This window comes from Nerophis lumbriciformis, linkage group LG17, assembly GCF_033978685.3.
Source record: "Nerophis lumbriciformis linkage group LG17, RoL_Nlum_v2.1, whole genome shotgun sequence".
Lineage (NCBI taxonomy): Eukaryota > Metazoa > Chordata > Actinopteri > Syngnathiformes > Syngnathidae > Nerophis > Nerophis lumbriciformis.
In genome coordinates this window covers 45,043,858-45,060,072 of record NC_084564.2, presented here as the reverse complement: position 1 = coordinate 45,060,072, position 16,215 = coordinate 45,043,858, and the positions used below count along the sequence as shown (strand labels likewise).

General features: G+C 40.4%; 1 protein-coding gene across 3 annotated transcripts in view; it reads left to right on the top strand.

The window, feature by feature from the left end:
- kiaa0753 (KIAA0753 ortholog) overlaps positions 1–16,215 on the top strand; it is a 75,635-nt gene that overhangs the window by 51,693 nt on the left and 7,727 nt on the right. For all 3 annotated transcript variants that reach the window (XM_061973210.1, XM_061973211.2, XM_061973209.2), the window contains exon 18: positions 3,251–3,478. In XM_061973210.1, the coding sequence (XP_061829194.1) occupies positions 3,251–3,478 (228 nt within the window). The remainder of the gene's footprint in view (positions 1–3,250; positions 3,479–16,215) is intronic.

Here is a 16,215-nt window from a genome sequence, read left to right as displayed (position 1 = left end):
AAAGCACTTTTGTGCGTGCCACACAGCAATGCATCATCAGAGAGGGTGTTCAGCATGGTTCGAAAAATAGTGACAGAGAATAGAACAAGGATGGACAATTCAACCCTTAACTCAACAATGAGTACCGGTAGATGAGTGTTATGTGTGTGTATATGTGTAAATAAATGAACACTGAAATTCAAGTATTTATTATATATATATATATATATATGTATACAGGTAAAAGCCAGTAAATTAGAATATTTTGAAAAACTTGATTTATTTCAGTAATTGCATTCAAAAGGTGTAACTTGTACATTATATTTATTCATTGCACACAGACTGATGCATTCAAATGTTTATTTCATTTAATTTTGATGATTTGAAGTGGCAACAAATGAAAATCCAAAATTCCGTGTGTCACAAAATTAGAATATTACTTAAGGCTAATACAAAAAAGGGATTTTTAGAAATGTTGGCCAACTGAAAAGTATGAAAATGAAAAATATGAGCATGTACAATACTCAATACTTGGTTGGAGCTCCTTTTGCCTCAATTACTGTGTTAATGCAGCGTGGCATGGAGTCGATGAGTTTCTGGCACTGCTCAGGTGTCATGCGAGCCCAGGTTGCTCTGATAGTGGCCTTCAACTCTTCTGCGTTTTTGGGTCTGGCATTCTGCATCTTCCTTTTCACAATACCCCACAGATTTTCTATGGGGCTAAGGTCAGGGGAGTTGGCGGGCCAATTTAGAACAGAAATACCATGGTCCGTAAACCAGGCACGGGTAGATTTTGCGCTGTGTGCAGGCGCCAAGTCCTGTTGGAACTTGAAATCTCCATCTCCATAGAGCAGGTCAGCAGCAGGAAGCATGAAGTGCTCTAAAACTTGCTGGTAGACGGCTGCGTTGACCCTGGATCTCAGGAAACAGAGTGGACCGACACCAGCAGATGACATGGCACCCCAAACCATCACCCAACCATGCAAATTTTGCATTTCCTTTGGAAATCGAGGTCCCAGAGTCTGGAGGAAGACAGGAGAGGCACAGGATCCACGTTGCCTGAAGTCTAGTGTAAAGTTTCCACCATCAGTGATGGTTTGGGGTGCCATGTCATCTGCTGGTGTCGGTCCACTCTGTTTCCTGAGATCCAGGGTCAACGCAGCCGTCTACCAGCAAGTTTTAGAGCACTTCATGCTTCCTGCTGCTGACCTGCTCTATGGAGATGGAGATTTCAAGTTCCAACAGGACTTGGCGCCTGCACACAGCGCAAAATCTACCCGTGCCTGGTTTACGGACCATGGTATTTCTGTTCTAAATGGTCCCGCCAACTCCCCTGACCTTAGCCCCATAGAAAATCTGTGGGGTATTGTGAAAAGGAAGATGCAGAATGCCAGACCCAAAAACGCAGAAGAGTTGAAGGCCACTATCAGAGCAACCTGGGCTCTCATAACACCTGAGCAGTGCCAGAAACTCATCGACTCCATGCCACGCCGCATTAACGCAGTAATTGAGGCAAAAGGAGCTCCAACCAAGTATTGAGTATTGTACATGCTCATATTTTTCATTTTCATACTTTTCAGTTGGCCAACATTTCTAAAAATCCCTTTTTTGTATTAGCCTTAAGTAATATTCTAATTTTGTGACGCACGGAATTTTGGATTTTCATTTGTTGCCACTTCAAATCATCAAAATTAAATGAAATAAACATTTGAATGCATCAGTCTGTGTGCAATGAATAAATATAATGTACAAGTTACACCTTTTGAATGCAATTACTGAAATAAATCAAGTTTTTCAAAATATTCTAATTTACTGGCTTTTACCTGTGTGTATATATATATATATATATATATATATATATATATATAATAAAATAAATATATATATATATATATATATATATATATATATATATATATATATATATATAAATAATAAAATACATATATATATATATATATTTATATATATATATAATAAAATAAATATATATATACGTATATATATATATATAATAAAATACATATATATATATATGTATATATATATATATATATATATATATATGAAATACTTGACTTAGTGAATTCTAGCTGTAAATATACTCCTCCCCTTTTAGCCACGCCCCCAACCACGCCCCCAACCACGCCCCCGTCCCACCCCGACCACGCCCACCCCCACCCCCCTCACCCCACCTCCCGAAATCGGAGGTCTCAAGGTTGGCAAGTATGGAAATGATCGTACTCAGACTGAAGTTTAAGGTCTTTGTAGACTGTAATGCAACTTTTATGGGTTCTGCTTTTTTATATATTTATATATGTATATATGTGTGTATATATACAGTGGTGGTCAAAAGTGTATATAGACTTGTAATGAACATCATGTCATGGCTGTCTTGACTTTACAATCATTTCTACAAGTCTTATGTTTTTGTGATGTAGTGATTGGAGCACATACTTGTTGCTCACAAAAAACATTCATGAAGTTTGCTTCTTGTATGAATTTATTATGGCTCTACTGAAAATGTGAGGGTGAAAAGTATACATACAGCAATGTTAATATTTGCTTACATGTCCCTTGGCAAGTTGACCTGCAATAAGGCGCTTTTGGTAGCCATCCACAAGCTTCTGCTTGACCACTTGACCACTAAATTGCTGCAGTTCAGCTAAATGTGTTGCTTTTCTGACATGGACTTGTTTCTTCAGCATTGTCCACACCTTTAAGTCAGGACTTTGGGAAGGCCATTCTAAAACCTTCATTCTAGCCTGATTTAGCCATTTTTGAGGTGTGTTTGGGGTCATTGTCCTGTTGGAACACCCAACTGCGCCCAAGACCCAACCTCCGGGCTGATGATTTTAGCTTGTCCTGAACAATTTGGAGCTAATCCTCCTTTTTCATTGTCCCATTTAAAGCAGCAGTTCCATTGGCAGCAAAACAGGCTCAGAGCATAATACTACCACCACCATGCTTGACGGTAGTCATGGTGTTCCTGGGATTAAAGGCCTCACCTTTTCTCCTCCAAACATATTGCTGGGTATTGTGGCCAAACAGCTCCATTTTTGTTTCATCTGCCATCACATGGACAAAGATAAGACCTTCTGGAGGAAAGTTCTGTGGTCAGATGAAACAAAAATGGAGCTGTTTGGCCAATTGGAGGGGGGGATTTGACCCGTGGGCTGTAGTTGGAGGACCCCTGATCTAGCTCATACAGTGTAAAAAAAATCAAGGTGATGAAAAAATGTCACATCTTCTCCTTTGTACTCTCACTCAGCATCCTCTCTGAGAGCAGCCTGACAGAGGAGGCGCCCCAAGACCAGCAGCCAGGAAACAGAGTTGTGATATTCCCTGGTCCCAAGGAGCAGAGCGCCAGGACGGTCATCAGTGTGCCAGGTAGCATGCTGAGAAGCATCAGACGCTATCGGGACCAGTACGATACCTACCTGTGTGATGTGGCACATGACCCGGGCGGAGGATTCAACTCCTGGTCCATTGCAGACAGGTACAAAACTAAACATCATTTCTCCTCTAACACACCTTGTCTTGTCTTCATGCAGTATTTATACTATGCAGTTTACAGGTCAACATCATTCAGCTTTACAAATGTGTTGTGGTAATGTCATCCATGGTTTAAAAAAACAATACAAAAGTGTAAGGCTGAAACGACGCGTCGACGTAGTCGACGTCATCGGTTACGTAAATACGTCGACGTCGTTTTTATGCTTCGACGCGTCGCATATTTACGTCACACTGCCGTCATGGCGGAGCGCAAAGCAGATGATGCGAGCGGTGCGAGCGAGGGGAAAAAAGCACGCCAAATGTCGTCAAAAGTGTGGGAGTATTTCAATAAACAAATGTATATAATTCGGCATTATTTCGGCCAGTCGGCTTATAAAATCAGAGCCGATCAGTTTACGTTCGCGCGCAGGTATAACGCGGCGCGCTCCCGTCTCATCTGCTGGTGCGCGAGCCCAGTAATTAGACCGCTGTGTCAAATCAAGGAGTACAAAAGACGCCAGCGCAGAGTGGAAAAAGGTTTAGTTCATTACAGATAACCCAGAGTTGTGCCAAAAGTATGTAAGATTTAATATTTCTCTTCGTGGGTGTGGCGCACCTGTTGCGCTGGTGAGACTAAGCATGTAGCGTGCTTAGTCTGGAGGCTAAATACACACAGTGTGTTATGTAACTGTTGTTTAGTGTTGATATTCTTTGCTTAGTTTGATAAATGTTGGAGCAGTTTGCTTCATCAGGAGGGTGAAGTCGCTCAATTTAGTGTTGGATTTAACTGTGTTGGTGAGGGCGTAGAAAAAGGGGCATTTTTCTACCAGTAGACAGCGTTTAAGATTGAGTGTTTCACTGCTAAATTAATAATATATTTATATTGAATATGGATTTTAAATTTGTATCTAAATAGGTGGTTAATTGGTTAGGTATTTATGTATTTGCATATTGGGTTTTCTGTTGCATTTATCTATTGTGTTTCTGGTGTTAAATGTATTTTATATGTATCTTGGTGCATTTATGTTGAGACAATTTATTTAAAATCTGTTTTAACTTAAAGGGAAAAGATGTGTCCATTTTCTTGCACTTGTTTAATGGTTAAGAGTTTGATAGCTAATTAATAGTTGTAAATTATGGGATTGATAATTGATTGATTTTTTACAGCATGTTAATCTTGTGGTGTTTTGTCCTTAAAGGTTTTTCACCTACTAAAGAAGCTAAAGGCTACTAAAGGCTACTAAAGACAGCTAATGACAGCTAAAGAAACTAAAGTCTATTAACACTGCTAAAGACTGCTAAAAAAACTAAAGAAGAAAAAAGAAGCTGTTTCTTGGTTGGAAAAACTGTTGCAAACTAAAGGAAAATAAAAGGAAAAAGTAACTACGGTCTGGTCTTTTGAGTGAAATCCAGAAGCCACATTCAGCATTGGTACATCCCTTCAAGTGTGGGATAAGCACAGCGAAAAAAGCCAAACACTTGACAGTTGTTGTATGCACACTGTGTCGAGCGGAAATGGCCTATCATAGCAGCACAACGGCTATGAAGGAACATTTGAAAAGAAAACACCCGACAGCGTTCTTGCCATCACCATCAACTAGTCAATCGTCCGCGTGAGTATACATTGTCATCATTACACAAAATCATGAATGTGTCATTTGTATCTGCGTTGTAAATTCATAAACTAAAACACTGTTTCGCTCTGAGAGGAGCGTTTGGCATGCCTGTTCAGTGTTTACAAAGAGGCGCTCCTCTTTAACGCTAACGTTAATTAGTTGTGCAAATACCTTTTACAACATTAACAGTTACATATACTATGTACAAACCAACAATTAACTTTCACTTTAATCATACTATCATTGTTGTGTTATTAAGCAAAATAAGCAATAATTTTACTTTTGTTGAAATGTTTACACTGTTACAGAATATTTCGTTTTGCACTTTTTTGTATTGGATGTTTATCTTTATTTTTGCACATTTTAAAGCAAAATAAGCAATACTTTTACTTTAGAAATGCTTATACTATTGCAGAATATTAAAATTTGCACTGGATGTTTACTTTTATATTTGCACATTAAAAAGCAAATAAGCTACTTTTAATTTTGTTAAATGTTAAAAGTTTTAAATGTTTACATTGTTACAGAATATTTTGTCATGTTGTTGTCAATGTTGACTGAGTGGCCATACTTTTTTTTTTGTATATAAAAGTCATGCCTTTTGAAAAAACTGGCCAACATTTATTTTTTCATCTTCATTTTAAATAAAAAAAATAATCGGTAAAAGGAAAAATAATCTATAGATTAATCGAAAAAAAATAATCTATAGATTAACCGATTAATCGAAAAAAATAATCTATAGATTAATCGATAGAAAAATAATCGTTAGCTGCAGCCTTACAAAAGTGCTATCAGCCACAGTAAATGTAATTACGGCCATCTAAACACACTACAGCTTATAAAAGAAAGAGTCCTACTTTGAAGTGAGGTGTTTATTTATTCATGTGGCCAACACACGCTGTAATGAATTGGGACATATGTCAATTTGAGTGGTGGCCATTATTTAAGGAAATATGGTATGTTACTTTGCTGCACATCTTAATGACATCACAGTTGGATACGTTTAAGGGGCTGTTTGCAACATTTGCACAGATGCTTAGAGGGTGAAAACTTTCCAAAGTATTTTACACAGTATATATAGGGGACGGCGTGGCGCAGTTGGGAGAGTGGCCGTGCCAGAAACCTGAGGGTTCCTGGTTCGATCCCCACCTTCTACCGACCGAGTCACGTCCGTCGTGTCCTTGAGCAAGACACTTCACCCTTGCTCCTGATGGGTGGTGATTAGCGCCTTGCATGGCAGCTCCCTCCATCAGTGTGTGAATGTGGAAATAGTGTCAAAGCCCTTTGAGTACCTTGAAGGTAGAAAAGCGCTACACAAGTACAAACCCTGTTTCCATATGAGTTGGGAAATTGTGTTAGATGTAAATATAAACGGAATACAATGATTTACAAATCATTTTCAAGCCATATTCAATTGAATATGCTACAAAGACAACGTATTTGATGTTCAAACTGATAAACATTTTTTTTATTGCAAATAATCATTAACTTTAGAATTTGATGCCAGCAACACGTGACAAAGAAGTTGGGAAAGGTGGCAATAAATACTGATAAAGTCATACCTGCCAACTACTCCGGTTTTCCCGTAATTAGTACGGTTTTCATCAACCTATTCCGGGTTACGGTTGCAGTGATAAAAAATACGGTTTTTCATTAATTAAAAACATTTTTTTTTTTTAAATGCGTGAGGCTATTTATAGCACCGCTGCCAAGCACGAGGCACCAGTTGCCATTGTTTCCAAACGAGCGAACGTTCATGGAATCAGCCGGAGAAAAATCGCAAACGAGTCTTAAACCGAAAAGAAAACTGCAGTCATTCCGTGAAGAATATTCAAAAGCCTATCCAAGAATAATTATCCGTTCCAAAAAGGGTGAAAACTACGCGAATTGCACCTTGTGCAGACAAGATTTTTCGATCGGACACGGAGGAATTAGCGATGTAAAAGACCACGTTGGGACAAAAAAACACAAGTCTAATGCCGTTGCTAGCGATACAATTTGGATTTTAGCCACAAAAAGGTACTGACAGCAACGTTATCTATTGGAATTGTTTAGTACTGTTATACTGTTAAAAGTGTTTATACTATTTATGCTTTCAAGTCCAAGTTGAAGAAATCTTGTTAAATGTTGACAGCATAACTACCAAAATACAGAAGTATGTCCTTAATATTTTTGCAGTGCTATTTCTGTTGAAAAGTTCAAATGATTACATTAGAGATGTGATGTGCCACTTTTCAAGTGTCTGATGGCTTAAATTAATTTTCATTCATTTTTCATATTTTGAATTCTTTTGAAAGGCTTACAAAAAAACTACATTTGAATTGTAATTCCATGCTATTGACAGGACTATTAATTTTAATGAAGTTAGCTTACCATGTTTACAGTATGATAATTGTGATAGAAATGTGAATTTTAGGCACAGAATATTTTTTACAATTGAACAAGGCAGTAGATTATACAAGCTTGGACAGAAAGTTAATAATGACACCAATTTTTTTTTAATGGAATTGTTTAGTACTGTTTTACCATTTGTTTACTGTAAAAAGTGTTTATACTGTTTATACTTTCAATTAACAAATTGAAGTCTTGTGAAAGGTTGACAGGATAACTGGCATTAACTGTCAAAATAATTTCAAATTATTGAAGTTAGCTTACAGAATAAACATGTCAATCAACCCATATGATTTTTGCTGTAATATTTTTGTTTTGAAAAGTCACTGTCACTGATAGAAAAGTGATGGTTTTAGCAACATTTTAACCTGTCTGAATGCAATCAATCATTTTGCGTCGGGGGGCGAAGCCTGAACCCCCCCACCAGGACTTTGTCCTGGACCTACCGGGGCCTGCGGCCCCTGGACCCTGGCTACTAGGTTTTTCTGATTTCAAAAGTTGGCAGGTATGTAAAGTTGAGGAATGCTCATCAAACACTTATTTGGAACATCCCACAGGTGTGCAGGCTAATTGGGAACAGGTGGGTGCCATGATTGGGTATAAAAGTAGATTCCATGAAATGCTCAGTCATTCACAAACAAGGATGGGGCGAGGGTCACCACTTTGTCAACAAATGCATGAGCAAATTGTTGAACAGTTTAAGAAAAACCTTTCTCAACCAGCTATTGCAGGGAATTTAGGGATTTCACCATCTACGGTCTGTAATATCATCAAAGGGTTCAGAGAATCTGGAGAAATCACTCCACGTAAGCAGCTAAGCCCGCGACCTTCGATCCCTCAGAATGTACTGCATCAACAAGCAACATCAGTGTGTAAAGGATATCACCACATGGGCTCAGGAACACTTCAGAAACCCACTGTCAGTAACTACAGTTGGTCGCTACATCTGTAAGTGCAAGTTAAAACTCTCCTATGCAAGGCGAAAACCGTTTATCAACAACACCCAGAAACGCCGTCGGCTTCGCTGGGCCTGAGCTCATCTAAGATGGACTGATACAAAGTGGAAAAGTGTTCTGTGGTCTGACGAGTCCACATTTCAAATTGTTTTTGGAAACTGTGGACGTCGTGTCCTCCGGACCAAAGAGGAAAAGAACCATCCGGATTGTTCTAGGCGCAAAGTGTAAAAGGCAGCATGTGTGATGGTATGGGGGTGTATTAGTGCCCAAGACATGGGTAACTTACACATCTGTGAAGGCACCATTAATGCTGAAAGGTACATACAGGTTTTGGAGCAACATATGTTGCCATCAAAGCAACGTTACCATAGACGCCCCTGCTTATTTCAGCAAGACAATGCCAAGCCACGTGTTACATCAACGTGGCTTCGTAGTAAAAGAGTGCGGGTACTAGACTGGCCTGCCTGTAGTCCAGACCTGTCTCCCATTGAAAATGTGTGGCGCATTATGAAGCCTAAAATAGCACAACGGAGACCCCCGGACTGTTGAACAACTTAAGCTGTACATCAAGCAAGAATGGGAAAGAATTCCACCTGAGAAGCTTCAAAAATGTGTCTCCTCAGTTCCTAAACCTTTACTCAGTGTTGTTAAAAGGAAAGGCCATGTAACACAGTGGTGAACATGCCCTTTCCCAACTACTTTGTCACGTGTTGCAGCCATGAAATTCTAAGTTAACTATTATTTGCAAACATCAAATATGTTGTCTTTGTAGCATATTCAACTGAATATGGGTTGAAAAGGATTTGCAAATCATTGTATTCTGTTTATATTTACATCTAACACAATTTCCCAACTCATATGGAAACGGGGTTTGTATTTTAAATATCCTTTCAAATGTCTATTCTTGGTGTTGGGTTTTATCAAATACATTTCCCCCAAAAATGTATAAGTCGCATATATAAGTGCGACTTATATATGTTTTTTTCCTTCTTTATTATGCATTTTCGGAAGGTGCGACTTATAGTCCGGAGCGACTTATACTCCGAAAAATACGGTAACACATTTCTGTATTTCAAGGAAAACATGTACTTTATAATATAAGCTCCAAACCCGGGTGTCAAACGTGCGGCCCGCAAACAGGTTTTATTGAGTTTGCTAAGTATGAAAATTAGCTGAAATTTTTGAATGAAAGAAACTGTTGTCCTGCTCAGTGGTCTAGTGGTTAGAGTGTCCGCCCTGAGGTGGGTAGGTTGTGAGTTCAAACCCCGGCCGAGTCATACCAAAGACTATAAAAATGGGAGCCATTACCTCCCTGCTTGGCACTCAGCATCAAGGCTTGGAATTGGGGGTTAAATCACCAAAAATGATTCCCGGGTACGGCCACCGCTGCTGCTCACTGCTCCCCTCACCTCCCAGGGGGTGATCAAGGGTGATGGGTCAAATGCAGAGGATAATTTCGCCACACCTAGTGTGTGTGACTATCATTGCTACTTTAACTTTTAAATGTGTCCACTAGATGTGGCAATAGCAGTTATTTGTATCTTTGTAGATGATGCTACATATGTACAAAAAAATAAAGCACATGATGTCAGCGCACCAGTCGAGGAAAACGATTAAACTACATAAATAACATCCCATAATTTGATTTTGATGTTATTTATTTATCTTGATGGATTGAAAATGAACAGCAATGATTTGACTGATGAACATTATCACATCATTTATTCAGAAAGTGTAAATAAGGACAAATAAAGATAGAATACTAATAATCGCAACATGTAAGTGTAAAAAACAACCCCAACAACATTATCATTTGTACATTTTCAGAATGTGCCTGTTTTATTTTCAAACATAGAAAACAATCTGAAGTTGTCTTTATTTTTCAGTTATCGTGCCGTGATTTTACCAGTCCGGCCCACTTGGGAGTAGATTTTTCTCCACGTGGCCCCCATCTAAAATGACTTTGACACCCCTGCTCTAAACCTTATTTAAGTGCTTATTATTAGTAAAACATATTGCAATTAGGGATGTCCGTTAATGGCTTTTTGCCGATATCCAATATTGTCCAACTCTTTAATTACTGATACCGATATCAACCGATACCGATATATACAGTGGTGGAATGAACACATTATTATGCCTAATTTGGACAACCAGGTATGGTGAAGATAAGGTCCTTTTTAAAAAAAATTATAAAATAAAATAAGATAAATAAATTAAAAACATTTTCTTGAATAAAAAGAAAGTAAAACAATATAAAAACAGTTACATAGAAACTAGTAATGAATGAAAATGAGTCAAATGAAGTGTTAAAGGTTAGTACTATTAGTGGAGCAGTATCACGTGTGCTTACGGACTGTATCCCTGCACACTGTATTGATATATATCAGGGGTCCTCAAGTACAAATCTTGAAGGTCCACAAATGTTTTTTTTGAAACAGTCTGGGTCCGTTTATTATCGGTCAAGCTTATATAGTAGCAGGAGGTAGGTAGTTTAACATTTTCTTAAAATTAACAAAAATAAAATAAATATCCAAAAAAATACATGAAATATTTTCTTTGAAACAAAAATAAATAAGAACTTTGAAAAAATGTGTTCTCTGCATTTGACCCATCCCTTGATCACCCCCTGGGAGGTGAGGGGAGCAGTGGGCAGCAGTGGCGCTGCGCCCGGGAATCATTTTTGGTGATTTAACCCCCAATTCCAAGCCTTGATGCTGAGTGCCAAGCAGGGAAGAATGCTGGTATGAGCTTTTAAACATAACCCGTTAACTGCTGCCAATCAAATGGTGAATAAGATACTCTTTAGGGTTCATATGTTTGTAAATCTGACTGTGATGAAGTCAGTGCCTCACCAGCCATCAACCTCACCGCACGTCACTGCTCTGTTGCTATTTGTTGTTGTGTCATAGATTTAACAAAAATCTTGCTTGATGTTTCATATGACTTTTTCAGCCTCGTGATTTCTTTTTTTTTCTTAGCTCTGAATCATGAGGAAATGTCTCTTCAAATTCGCGGTGCTCTTTCAGATAGTGACGTTTCAGATGTTCACTTTTCACCAGAGCAACAGTACTGTTGCATATTAGACACATTGATCTGGTACTTGCAGTAGGTAGGATGAAACATATTGCTCTGTCCATTCTTCCTTGAAACGTCGGTTTTCCCTGTCCACCTTTCTTTTACCAGCCTGAGCCAACTTGGAGCATGCCATTGTGATTTGATTCACATTCAGTGACTGACGAGTGAACAGTTAGCGAAGTAGCGATACGAGACAACTGTGTGCCTGCAGCGAAAGGTTCCATGCACTGCACATGTGTATGACCCAGGTGGTAACAGCCTATCAGCGTGTCGTTGTGATAGAGATGACAACCCATACCCCGGAATTAGCCAATCACAGTGGCGTTCTCTCGCTCTCACTCCGTCTCTCTCTCTCTGAGAGAGAGAGAGAGAGAGAGAGAGAGAGAGAGACGGAGTGAGTGAGACACGAGAAGTGTAAACGAAACGTGGAGATATTTGATTAAAAACAACGAAGAACGTTGACTTGCGCTAGCGATAACTCACAGATGAATACAATTATTATATTTTTTTATAATAATTATAATTATGATAATTATAATCTGTGGTGGGCTCTCCTATTTCTGGGGCTGAGGTTGCCGAGGTAGTTAAAAAGCTCCTCGGTGGCAAGGCCCCGGGGGTGGATGAGATCCGCCCGGAGTTCCTTAAGGCTCTGGATGTTGTGGGGCTGTCTTGGTTGACAAGACTCTGCAGCATCGCATGGACATCGGGGGCGGTACCTCTGGATTGGCAGACCGGGGTGGTGGTTCCTCTCTTTAAGAAGGGGAACCGGAGGGTGTGTTCTAACTATCGTGGGATCACACTACTCAGCCTTCCCGGTAAGGTCTATTCAGGTGTACTGGAGAGGAGGCTACGCCGGATAGTCGAACCTCGGATTCAGGAGGAACAGTGTGGTTTTCGTCCTGGTCGTGGAACTGTGGACCAGCTCTATACTCTCGGCAGGGTCCTTGAGGGTGCATGGGAGTTTGCCCAACCAGTCTACATGTGCTTTGTGGACTTGGAGAAGGCATTCGACCGTGTACCCCGGGAAATCCTGTGGGGAGTGCTCAGAGAGTATGGGGTAACGGACTGTCTTATTGTGGCGGTTCGCTCCCTGTATAATCAGTGTCAGAGCTTGGTCCGCATTGCCGGCAGTAAGTCGGACACGTTTCCAGTGAGGGTTGGACTCCGCCAAGGCTGCCCTTTGTCACCGATTCTGTTCATAACCTTTATGGACAGAATTTCTAGGCGCAGTCAGGGCGTTGAGGGTATCTGGTTTGGTGGCTGCAGGATTAGGTCTCTGCTATTTGCAGATGATGTGGTCCTGATGGCTTCCTCCGGCCAAGATCTTCAGCTCTCACTGGATCGGTTCGCAGCCGAGTGTGAAGCGACTGGGATGGGAATCAGCACCTCCAAGTCCGAGTCCATGGTTCTCTCCCGGAAAAGGGTGGAGTGCCATCTCCGGGTTGGGGAGGAGATCTTGCCCCAAGTGGAGGAGTTCAAGTACCTCGGAGTCTTGTTCACGAGTGGGGGAAGAGTGGATCGTGAGATCGACAGGCGGATCGGTGCGGCGTCTTCAGTAATGCGGACGCTGTATCGATCCGTTGTGGTGAAGGCAAAGCTCTCAATTTACCGGTCGATCTACGTTCCCATCCTCACCTATGGTCATGAGCTTTGGGTCATGACCGAAAGGACAAGATCACGGGTACAAGCGGCCGAAATGAGTTTCCTCCGCCGAGTGGCGGGGCTCTCCCTTAGAGATAGGTGAGAAGCTCTGTCATTCGAGGGGAGCTCAAAGTAAAGCCGCTGCTCCTCCACATGGAGAGGAGCCAGATGAGGTGGTTCGGGTATCTGGTCAGGATGCCACCCGAACGCCTCCCTAGGAAGGTGTTTCGGGCACGTCCGACCGGTAGGAGGCCACGGGGAAGACCCAGGACACGCTGGGAAGACTATGTCTCCCGGCTGGCCTGGGAACGCCTCGGGATCCCCCGGGAGGAGCTGGACGAAGTGGCTGGGGAGAGGGAAGTCTGGGATTCCCTGCTTAAGCTGCTGCCCCCGCGACCCGACCTCGGATAAGCGGAAGTAGATGGATGGATGGATGGATAATTATAATAATTTAAAAAATAAAAAAAAAATAAAAAAAATTTTTTTAATTTTTTTTTTTTTTTACTATAATTCGTGCTGGGTCCGGACGGACACGTCGCTGGGTCCGGACATGGACCGCGGTCCGCCTGTTGAGGATCACTGATGTATATTGATATATAATGTAGGAAGCAGAATATTAATAACAGAAAGAAACAACCCTTTTGTGTGAATGAGTGTAAATGGGGGAGGAAGGTTTTTTGGGTTGGTGCACTAATTGTAAGTGTATCTTGTGTTTTTTATGTTGATTTAATTAAAAAAAACCCAAAAAAAACCCGATACCGATAATAAAAAACACGATACCAATAATTTCCGATATTACATTTTAAAGCATTTATCGGCCGATAATATCGGCAGGCTGATATTATCGGACATCTCTAATTGCAATGATTTTATAGTTTATTTCAGTGACGTGCAGTCACTAGAGGCATCATGGAAAGAAAAAAAATGTAAAAAGAAAAAAAAAAAATTAAATTGTTATGTATCCAGTGATTATACTATAAAGTTATTTTCCATTTAACTTCACCAGTTTTAGATTATTTTTATTCAAAATCGCTGAATTTTCACATTTGCCGTTCAAATACTGAGAAGAGACGGTGCGGTGAACAGCAGCCAGTTGAGGCACGTCACTCAGTGCCTCAACATGGATTGCGCAATGACTCGGCTAACTGCTGGCCTGCTGTGCAGTGAGACTGTATTGCTATATGAACTATATTATACATTTCCATAGTTTAGTTAGCTGAGGTATATAATGTACAGTGTATTTTGTCAACAACTGTATGTGTGTAAAGTATTTCTTGTGCTGAGCGATCATAAAACGGCTGCAAAAGACGCACTGCTGAGGCTCGCCTCCTGCACCCCCGCCGTAGAATTGTTATATCAACTAAAGCCCACACTTAAACTTTCCACGTGCAAGATTGAATCTATTTAAAAAAAATATTTCATAAGAAGCCAAAAAGTGCAAAAACAATAATGTTGGTGTTGGAGGCAGGGGCGCCGAAAAGGGGGGGGGGGTAAAGGAGACGGATTCTAGGGGCCCATGATGGAAGGGGGCCCAGAGAGGCCCCTAATGATGCTGAAATTATAATACAGAAAAAATAATGACACTAAGTTATTAACTAACATATAATCACACATGTTTTATTTTCCATGTCCTGGTAACAATACCTTTATTTGTTTTGGAAGCATCAACCCCTGCAGGGCCCTCCCCCCCCACCCTCTATTTACGTAAAATGGTTCAGTCCGACTGGATCAGCTGCAGGTAGCGCACCGGCGATTTGTCACAGACAGCGCCACAGCGGGAAAAGCGGAGGAGACAGCAGTATGCCTCAAAAATCAGGCAGCCAAAAAAGAAAGGAAAAGAAAATAAGAGAGGAGAAGTAGTTGAAGGGTCGACAATATGTCACCCAATATTTCCAAAAAAAAGGTGGGTTTGGTAGTTGTGGTGGGAAGTTATGCATATTAACTTTGTCCCTGTCTGTGGTAATAAGCTAGCTCACTTTTCTCACCATGTTAGCTCAAGAAAACTCTGGATTTTTACATTTTACTGCTATATTAGTTAAATAATCAATCCAGTCAAACATTTATCAAGCTGTTCTTATTCAATAAGAGTTTATTTCCAATTTAAGAATCAGTGGTGCAGCAAATAAATGACTCAAAATGAATTCCATTGTATTCAGAGTGCTCAGTTCTTCCCCTACTGTACATGTCAACTGTGATGCTGTTCTTCTTTCAAACATATGGTAATGATAGTCAAAAATACCATTAAAATACATAATTGTATGTAAAATAGCATCAAAAAATGTTGCCGCTGTGTTGGGGGCCCTGTAAAGATTATTTTCATGGGGCCCAAAATCCCTAGCAGCGCCCCTGGTTGGAGGAGTTGTGAATGACTGCAGGGACACAACATTAGATACACCTGCAGACTGCAGGTGTACCTAATTCACAACTCCTCCAACACGAACATTATTGTTTTTGCACTTTTTGGCTTCTTATTAAATAACTTTTGTAACCTAATTTCATGGGCTTTCCTCTTTGTGATGTTAAGTTCCTGTTATGCGCTGTTATACAGTATATGCCTTGAGCTCTTATTTTGAAGGCGCTAAGAGCGGAAGTGATGTCACATTGCGGAGGTTTTTGAAAGAAGGTAAATAAAGTGGTCCTCGTGTAAACTGGAGCCTCCGTGTTTGTTATTTTGTAGTTTCATACAGTATAGGCCACATTTATAAACCCTCGGTTACACTTTTTTAAATAGATTCAATCTTGCACGTGGAAAGTTTAAGTGAGGGCTTTAGTTGCGGCGCATGGACTTAATTTAAAAGTAAAGATAAGACCATAATAACGTTTTTTTTATTAAATGTGCTTTTTTGTGTGCTACAGTTTGTATGTGTAAAGTTAAAGTTAAGTTAAAGTAGCAATGATTGTCACACACACACTAGGTGTAATGAAATGTGTCCTCTGCATTTGACCCATCCCCTTGATCACCCCCTGGGAGGTGAGGGGAGCAGTGGGCAGCAGCGGCGCCGCGCCTGGGAATCATTGTTGGTGATTTAACCCCCAATTCCAAGCCTTGATGCTGAGTG